Raw genomic sequence first — 9,475 nt, forward strand, 5'->3', positions numbered from 1 at the left:
CCGGCATTGGCGTGGTCGGCCTCGCGGTCTGGCCACGCCCACACGCCTGCGACGCCCGGGGTCCTTCCATAGCGTTGATATGATTGGCCGGGGTAAAGTGGCTCTCTTTTCCTCCCTGGTTGCTTGAAGATCGGCTGCTGTCATGGTGAGTTTACCCGGGTCGTGCAGTCATCCATTGCATATCCGAGCCATCCTACGTCCCCCGTTTCTCCCGTCTGCGCTGCAGCCTCCCGAAATCTGTTTGTTTTTATCCGGCCGCGTCTGATGGACGCCGGTTGTTGCGGGCCCCGGAGACGCCGGCGGTTTTCTAGGCAGCGCTGTCGACCCGAACACGCCGGGCGTCAGAGTAAAGGGCCTGGGCAGTGTTGTAGCAGCTGCTGCGTGTTTTTGATTCGTGGAACTTAAAGGGCTGGGTGACGTAGAAGGAAACATCGCACCTACGGTCGCTGTTTGGGATGGGTTTGCAGGCGTTGGCAGTCCAGGAAGTGGCTGGGTGCCGGCAGACCCCAGGCGAGTTAGGACAAGTGAGAACCGTTGCCAGGTGTAAGCCAGAATATTGTCAGCTGATTGGATCGTTTTGTTATACGTTGAGGAAACTTGCCCTAGAAAGAAGCCATCAAGTTGTGACAAGTTAGTTGTATCATTCTAAAGGTTCAGCCTCAGTTTTTTTTTTCTATTAATTTTTGCATTGATTGAGAGGGAAGCGTCAATTTGCTGTTCCACCTAGTTCCATTTTGTTGTTCGCTCATTGAGTCCTCATACGTGACCTGACTGGGGATTGAATTTGCAACTTCTACCTCGGTGCGCGCCCAGGAGGCTTGATCCATTGAGCCACCTGGCCAGGGCCTAGCACCAGTTTTTGAGTCTACTTCACTTGTGAGCCGTTTTTTCCTGACCCTTTGCTTTTATGATGAGGTGCTTTCGAAGTTAACTTACTTTGGTGTAGTTTTTCAAACAAATTGAAATCTAGTTACCTGTAGTTGGCATGTGCAAGCCTCCCCCTTCTCCATCCTTTCAGAGGGTAACCTTTTAGTCAGGGTAACATGCTGCATGCTGACATCCCTTGGTGGTTGTGTAAACAAGAGCTGTGGGCATTCAGAGGGGACCTGGTTTTATGGGCTGGAGAGTTGGCCCTTCAGGAAGGGAAGTTTACATGTGGGTAGTGCAGCTTTGGTGTCAGGGTCATACAGGATGCTGCTGTTAGTGTGAGTCGCAGTTTTACTCCAGACAAGGTGTTCTTAACTGGGGTTGGCTTTTGCCCCAAAGGGAACAAAGTCTGCAAACATTTTGTTTTGAAGTGGGAAGTGGTGCTACTGGCATCTAGTGACTAGAGGCCAAGGTTGCTACTAAAATATCTTACAATGCTTAGGACTGTCCCCACAGCAAAGAATTTGCTGAACCAAAACATCAGTAGTGCTGAGGTTGTAACAGTGCTCCAGGGTGATTCCCATAAAGTGAAGTAATATTTACAGGTTCACACAAAGCTGCCGAGTCCATTTTCTTGGTACGTATATTGTGTATGTGAAGTGTGCCCTGTGAGTTAGGCACTGTGATAAGCGGGTTGGGGAGGAGAAGGGAGTTTATACCCTTTTTTTGTTTTCAGAGTTTAAAGTAAAAGTTTATTAGTGGAGCAGTGAAATAGAGTGGCTACTCCACAGAGCAGCTGTGTCTTTCACCTTATGTTGAAGCTTTCCTGCTACCAGTCCATGTGGCTCTTAAACATTTGAAATGTGGCTCCTGTAACTGAGGAACTGGATTTTAAATGTTACTTAATTTTAATTAATTACCCACATGTCACATGTGTTCAGGGTCTGCTAATTTGGACAGTGCAGTTCTAGATCTTGGCAAATCACAGGAAGGCCAAGGAAAGGTTGAGTAGTTTTATTAACTAGTGTGTTACGTTTTCAGAATGACACAGTAACTATCCGGACCAGGAAGTTTATGACCAACAGACTACTTCAGCGGAAACAAATGGTAATGGCTTACTTAGCACATTGACGTTTGGTTAATTGTTCTTCAGTCTTCTTTTTTTTTTTTGGTATTTTTCTGAAGCTAGAAACGGGGAGAGACAGTCAGACAGACTCCCGCATGCGCCCGACCGGGATCCACCGGCACGCCCACCAGGGGGCGATACTCTGGCCCTCCGGGGTGTCGCCCTGCGGAGACCAGAGCCACTCTAGCGCCTGGGGCAGAGGCCAAGGAGCCCTCCCCAGCGCCCGGGCCATCTTTGCTCCAGTGGAGCCTTGGCTGCGGGAGGGGAAGAGAGAGAGAGGAAGGAGAGGGGGAGGGGTGGAGAAGCAGATGGGCACTTCTGTGTGCCCTGGCCGGGAATTGAACTTGGGACCCCCACATGCCAGGCCGACACTCTACCACTGAGCCAACCGGCCAGGGCCTGTTCTTCAGTCTTTTAAAGATGTGTTTCACTATAATAAATACTAAACTTGATGTTTACTCTTAGGTCATTGATGTCCTTCACCCTGGGAAGGCAACAGTACCCAAGACAGAAATCCGGGAAAAACTAGCCAAAATGTATAAGACCACACCAGATGTCATCTTTGTGTTTGGCTTCAGAACCCATTTTGGTGGTGGCAAGACAACTGGTTTTGGCATGATTTATGATTCCTTGGACTATGCAAAGAAAAATGAACCCAAACACAGACTTGCAAGAGTGGGTATCTTCATTTTGTTCAACAGCTGCTGAAGACATTTGTCAATAGCGTGTGTTTTGGGTACAGTGGAATAAGCCAGAGCAAGCAGTCTGGGCAGGGACAACGTTCAGACTTACAGAACTCTTAAGGGAGAGGGTGGGGGTTCAGAGGTGGGGTCTGCAGCATTTGAGTTGGGTCCAGATCAGCAGGTAAAATAGTATTCCTGGAGGTAGGAACTAGAAGTGGTGAATTTGGGGAGGAAGGTTGGCACCAAATAAATTGAAGTCCTTATCATCAAACGCTGTCTGAGTTTGGAGTTAGTTCCCATGGGTAGCCAGGAAACAAAAGATTTTTCGATAATTTCCTAAGTGCCAGGCACTAGAGTGAACTACAGTAAACTATAGTAGTGGACTGGGCAAGCTTCCAAGCTTACATCCTACATGGTAAACTAAACTAGCAAGTAGATTGTTTCTTATGTCTGTCCTCTAGCCCTTTTCTTCCCTACTGTCAGCTAAATCTTCCTGGAGCAGGGCTCTGATGGAGATCACTGGTGTGGCATTGGGTTTTGTTTGTTTGTTTGAGAGAGACAGATGAGAAGCATCAGCTTACAGTTGTGTCACTTTAGTTCATGATTGCTTCTCGTATGTACCTTAATGGGGTTGGGGGGACTACAGCAGAGCGAGTGATCCCTTGCTCAAGCCAGGACCATGGGATCATGTCTGTGATTCCGTGCTCAAGCTGGCGACCTCAGGGTTTCGAACCTGGGTCCTCAGTGACCCAGGCTGATGCTCTGTCCTCCATGCCATACCTGATCAGGCGGTGCTGCACTCTTGAATTGGGTGGTCTGGGAGGCGTAGTGGTGGTGTTGAAGCTGAAATCCTAGTAAAGATGTGGAGCAGTCTTCTAGGCAGCAGGAACAAGTGAAACATGGCAGAGTGAAAATAAGTGTGTTGATGATAGCATTCTTCATGGAGGCTGGGTAAAACTCTTGATAAAGGCTCTTCTGCCAGCTGGGCGTAGTAAGTCTGGAGGTGAAATGGAAGAGACCTTGAAGAGAGGTCAGAATATGAAGACCTTGTGACCTGTGGGTTTAAGGCTAGACAATGATAGCCAAGTCCCCTTAACTTACATGCAGGGACTGTGGAGTGGATGTTTGTTTCCCATGTTACTGTTTGTTTATTTTATTAAGTGGGAGGTGGGGAGGCAGACAGACTCCTGCATGCACCCGACCAGGATTCACCTGGCAACCCCCATCTGGGCCTACTGCTCTGCCCATCTGGTGCCACTGCTTTGTTGCTTGGCAACTGAGCTATTTTAGTGCCTGAGGTGAGGCCATGGAGCCATCCTCAGTGCCTGGGGCCAACTTTCTCATTTGAGCCATGGCTGTGGGAGGGGAAGAAAGAGAAGAGGGAGGAAAGAGGTAGAGAAGCAGATGGTCACTTCTCTTGTGCACCCTGATTGGGAATCAAACCCAGGACTTTTACATGCTGGGCCGACGCTCTACCACTGAGCAACAGGGCAGGGCACATACTGTTTCTTTAATGAACTTTTCTGTTCCAGTATTAAATGTATTTGGAAAGATTAAATTTGGGGAGCTTCATTTCTTGAGCTCCAGCCTCATCCATTTCCCTACCAAATTAGTAATGATGTTTTGCAAGTCATTTCTGTATTTCTTTGTTTTGCAGCATGGACTGTATGAAAAGAAGAAGACCTCAAGAAAACAGAGAAAGGAACGCAAGAACAGAATGAAGAAAGTCAGGGGGACTGCAAAGGCCAACGTCGGTGCTGGCAAAAAGGTATAGTTAACGAGAAAGTACAGAAATGTCAACTTCAGGTCTTTAGTTTCTAGAAAAGAGGGCTTTTAATTTTTAAATAACCTCTCTTAATGTTTCTTCCTTTCCACTTCTTCTGTAACTTCTGGATTACAGAAGGTAATGTATTTTGAGAAGCTACATAATGTAGTGTCTTAACACCACCTCAGTAGAGTAGCGTCTTCCACAGCAGCTTTACAACAGCTCATAGATTAGCGCAGTACAGGGGCCACATTAGTTCAGTGATCATCCTGGTGGGCGCCTTGCAAGCCCGATCAGAAGTTCCATTTTATTGCTAATTGGCATAGACTTACTGGGGCAGCAGATCTAGTTCTGAGACTTGACTTTTGTTAGAATGATGACAACTGGTTTAAGAAGCAGTTGAATCAATGTGGCCCACGTTTTCCTGGTGTGCTGGAGAGGCAGCTGAAATCTCAATTGTTTACCTCTCCGGTTAGCCAAGACTTTAGTGAATTTAATGATACCTGGCTTTTTACCAGCTTTGCCTAGCTAATTAAACTGTTGAATTAAGGTGGTGGGTTGTTAAATTAACAAATAATCAAGTGTTCTGTGAACTTTTCTTTTGCCTTTTCCTTCTACTTGGATTTCTTGTTCATCAGAAATGAAGTGTCTGGCAGGTACTGAGATTCTGAGCACGGTGTGGGATGCATCACCTTCACTGAGTTTGCTTTGATGCTTTGCATGTTGGCTTTGAACAGTGGAGTTTTGTAGTATAGTTTATTAGGACACCACTGCTGTGTTTCAAAATAGTACATTGTGAACAAAGGAGAAAAACTTTTAATCACGCTTACTTTGGAAGCTCAGAAATGCATGTTGTGAAGTGACCCAGTGGAGGAAGGTGGCCTGCTAAGTGGGCACCCTTTAACATAACACTTGGAAAGCTGTGTTCCAGAAAGTTGCACACTCAGGAGGTGACTTCAGTTAACACGGGGTTTGGGAAGGGTTCTTTAATATGAATAGTCTTTCCCTTGGGGACTTTGGAGACTGCTCCACTCTGGCAGTTCTGGTAATAAACTGGTCTGGGAAATCTGACAAAGCTTCTGTCCTGGGCTCACCCACTCACAGCTGCCTTTTACTATTTCCTTTATCTTTCCATTGTTTTTCAATGCTCTCTAACTTTTCATCTGATATCTTTTTAATTGAGAAATTTTCAATATAATTGTATATTCACATTAAAGCCTTTGCTAAATATGCTTTTCCCACAAGTATTTGGTCAGAATGGTCCACTACCCTGTTTTAAACACATTTTGCACAGTTGAACAGCCTAAACCATGTATAGGGGGCTGAGCCTGGGTTGGAGATGGTAGGGTTTTCACACAGTGATGGTCACTGCTCCTATGGGCCTCCTTTAGACTCCCCGCCAGGCCACGCAGTAAACATGTTCCACCTGCGAAGCACTCAGGTCACATTGACTTCCCAGTGCCACTAAGTTGTAGTTAACAGACTGTCAAAGGAACTGTTTGTGCTTAGAGCCACTCCCTGTTTGTGAGTCTTATACTTGTTGACAAGTTCTGGAGGTTGCAGAAAAGAATGAGTCAGTATTTCTGATCTTAATCTGAGGGATGTTGAACACATTCTTTTCATCATTTAGCCTGAGTCTCGTGTTAGTGCTCAGTGGTGCCCAGTGCCGAGGGCTCCCTGTGGGGCCGGGCCATCACGGCTCCTGCTTCAGGGTGCACTGGTTGCACTGCACGAGCCCTGCTCTGGAAAGGCAGCTGGGAAACGATTGCATAAATGAGCACGTGGATTTTTTTTGACTAAAAAAGTCAGGCATATTACTGTTCCTTTATTTCAGTTTTTGTTCAGATATTGGTATTTGCTTTATCTTTTGGGTGCAATGAGTTATTTTAAATGAAGCAATAAATAATCATGTTTGAAGAACAGTTGAAGCATTTTTAATTTTGCTAAATTTTGTCACTTTAAATACTAATTTGTGCTAACTTTGTTGACCATGCATGGTGGCTTTTAAAGAATTGAACTGAGACAACTTTTAAAAGACTTGCTCGATCATTTAGAACTCTTCCACTGTGGTTATATGACTTCAGTCTGGAATGATTACCAAGTCTGTGGATGGTGCTAGTTGTAGTGTGCCCAGCACAATGTTGCTGGGCAGAGCAGAGGGCCAGTATGCCTACTTCATCTATATGTAGGCAGCGGCAGCCTGCTATTATACTGGTCGCTCTCCATTGTGAAATCATCACGCCACCTTGTTTGCATAAGAACCATAGTAATCAGGCAAGGTATTCTTAAAATTGAGAGTAATAAAATCAATGTGTATGTCCAAGGAGTGTTCTGTATGCACTTGCAAAGAAGAAAGTGGTCATCTTTAAGGTATGGGATTGCATGCATGAACTGCAGATTATGTTGGAGTTTCAAGAGACTTAATGAATGTTTCTTTTCCTTCTTCGCCCTTCCCTTCTCCTTTCCCTGCCACTGGTTCAGTGAGCTGGAGATTGGAAAACAGGTATAATTCAAGCTTTTCATTTAGATCACTAGACTTCTTGGTTTACTGACACAGTAATTGAAAAATAGAGCATGTGAAATAAAGTTAGAAGTGATTTACAAATGCTCTCGAGTTGTAGCCTACTAATGACTAATAATGACATGGATTTGTTTTTAAAAATTTAGTAGTATTTAACTTATTTTTTACTTCATTCCTAACTTGAATGTTTTATTTCTTGATGCTTACATTGTATTAAGAGGAGACAAACCTGACATGATTCTATGTTACTAATATTTGTTCTGCATGAGTGTCATTTTGGAGTTTGTTGAGTGCTTTGAACTTTTAATTTATAAAGTTCAGCAGTTACTAACAATTTTTTTCTTTGATTCACAGAAGGAGTAAAGATTCTTCAGCGACTGTTTGTGGTGGTTATGCAAATTTCTCATGAGAGGATTAATAAACAGAACTTTTCTGTGTCTACTTGTTGTTTGAAATATATTTGAAGTTTATTGGGAGTGTAACTAGTCTGTTGTGATGGGGTGGTGGTTATCCTTTCGTTTAATAGCACAAGATGCCCAGTGTAGAGTAAGGGCATTATGGGAGCGTGGAGGGCCAGTTTGGAGTATTCATGCTAATATTTTGCATCTGTAGTTTCTCTTAAGAGAGAGACTTAAAATCTGAATTTCTTTTGGCCTTTCTAGAACCCCATTTAGTTCTTATTACTGAAAAGATGATTTGCTAGCCTCAATAAAAATTAAAATGAGGCCCTGGCTGGTTGGCTCAGCGGTAGAGTGTCGGCCTGGCGTGCAGGAGTCCCAGGTTCGATTCCCGGCCAGGGCACACAGGAGAAGCGCCCATCTGCTTCGCCACCCCTCCCCCTCTCCTTCCTCTCTGTCTCTCTCTTCCCCTCCCACAGGCGAGGCTCCATTGGAGCAGAGATGGCCCGGGTGCTGAGGATGCCTCTGTGGCCTCTGCCTCAGGCGCTAGAATGGCTAGATGCAACAGAGCGATGCCCCAGAGGGGCAGAGCATCGCCCCCTGGTGGTCATGCCGGGTGGATCCCGGTCGGGCGCATGCGGGAGTCTGTATGACTGCCTCCCCGTTTCCAGCTTTGGAAAAATGAAGAAAAAAAAATTTTTTTAAATGAGGTCACATTTTCATTTATCCTGAATAGGATCTACCGAAATTGTGTGTGTGTTGTAGGTGTATACTTATGGGATAAATGAGTGGTTTATCATGAGTGGGGAATTTGAAAGAGGCTCTAGGATAATGAGTGTTTGGGTGTAGGGTATAAATCTTGATTAGTCTGGTTATATGCACGCTTTCTGTAAAATAGCGAGAGTTAGCTGGTGCTGCCTTGTCTACCAGATCTGATTCAATGGCTTTTTGAAGCATCAGGGTTTTGGCCCTGAACTTGGGTTAGTGATTAGTTGTGGGGTTGAGAGACTTGAGGGGTTGTGTCAGGATTACAGTGTGGCTTGAGAAGCCTTTCGAGAGCATAGAAGAGTTTAGGCGTTAGGGGAGAAGAGGCATTAATGGCTTATGGGCTTTGGATTCTATTTTATTTTTCCCTGATTGGCTTGCACTTTAGGTGTAGGTGGATCCATCTGGGAGTCAAGTTTACAGATGCTATTAGAAAACATGGCAGTGGATGAGAAGCTCCAGAGAAACCTCAGGAAGAGGTAGAGGAGCTAAAAGACTGGTTGGTTGGGTACAAAAGGAATCCAGGAAGAAAAAAGCATGACAAGAACCTTGCAGGTGGGAGTCGTAGGTATTCTGGAGAGAGAATGGTGAGAGGCCTTGACTGAAGAAGGAGCTACAAACTGGTGGGAGGAGTAAATAAGTAATAGAGGGGTGTGTGTAGTTCATTTGTGGTTATGCTGAGGTCGTGTACTATGGTTTGTGGGACCTGTGGTCTTTTGGGTTCCCTTGCTAGGACCAGGAGACAGCAGATTGTCTACTAGTAGGGAGAGTGGAGGAGTGGGGCATTTAGGCCTGTAAGGTTCAGTTTTCACCCAAATGACTAATGGGTATAGAATAGGGGATTTTGAAGTTGAGTGGCATTTTAAAATTAGTCATGCACAGAGGCCAGAGCTCATGTGTGCCTGAGGCAGATGCTGCAGTTTCGTGTGACAGCTAGGGGTTGGGAGTAGGGGAGTGGTGAGCAACATGGGGCCAGACTGGGAGGATACTAGGAGACCGGGAGAGGTTAAATTCAGGCTGGCTGGGTACAGGGCAGGGGTGAAACGAAGCAGGGGTTGGAGATGCATGGTCCCAGGAGCTGGACACAAAGTTAAGGAGCAGGGCTAGTAGAAGCAATGGATCAAGAACTGAAGGTAAGGTGGTTTTCACAATGGGGTACTGGGGTCTGATGTGAAGATAGAGGGTGCAGCTGCAGGAAGTCTGAATGGAGGTGAAGGTTGGCATCAAAGTCAGCGTTATTTTTTGGGATGTGCTCAGGGAGGGCAGTTTGTAGCTGTAGCCTTTGGAGAAGAGAACTGATTAACTGGCTGGGCCTGTTTATTTAGGGGAGCTGCCTGGGTTGGGATGCTG

At 45.5% G+C, this 9,475-nt stretch overlaps 1 protein-coding gene across 3 annotated transcripts; it reads left to right on the top strand.

Annotated features, from left to right (window-relative positions):
- The first annotated feature begins 43 nt into the window (after positions 1 to 43).
- RPS24 (ribosomal protein S24) lies at positions 44 to 7,403 on the top strand. 3 transcript variants are annotated; one of them, XM_066243082.1, is made up of 7 exons: positions 44 to 145; positions 1,909 to 1,974; positions 2,459 to 2,668; positions 4,334 to 4,444; positions 5,080 to 5,097; positions 6,923 to 6,944; positions 7,317 to 7,403. In XM_066243082.1, exons 1-5 carry the CDS (start codon positions 143 to 145, stop codon positions 5,083 to 5,085), a joined length of 396 nt encoding a protein of 131 aa, XP_066099179.1. In that variant the 5' UTR covers positions 44 to 142; the 3' UTR covers positions 5,086 to 5,097; positions 6,923 to 6,944; positions 7,317 to 7,403. The 3 variants fall into 3 exon arrangements, with proteins under 3 accessions (XP_066099179.1, XP_066099180.1, XP_066099178.1); XM_066243083.1 differs by lacking the exon at positions 5,080 to 5,097; XM_066243081.1 differs by lacking the exons at positions 5,080 to 5,097; positions 6,923 to 6,944.
- The last annotated feature ends 2,072 nt before the right edge of the window (positions 7,404 to 9,475 follow it).

Source organism: Saccopteryx bilineata, chromosome 9 (genome assembly GCF_036850765.1).
Source record: "Saccopteryx bilineata isolate mSacBil1 chromosome 9, mSacBil1_pri_phased_curated, whole genome shotgun sequence".
Lineage (NCBI taxonomy): Eukaryota > Metazoa > Chordata > Mammalia > Chiroptera > Emballonuridae > Saccopteryx > Saccopteryx bilineata.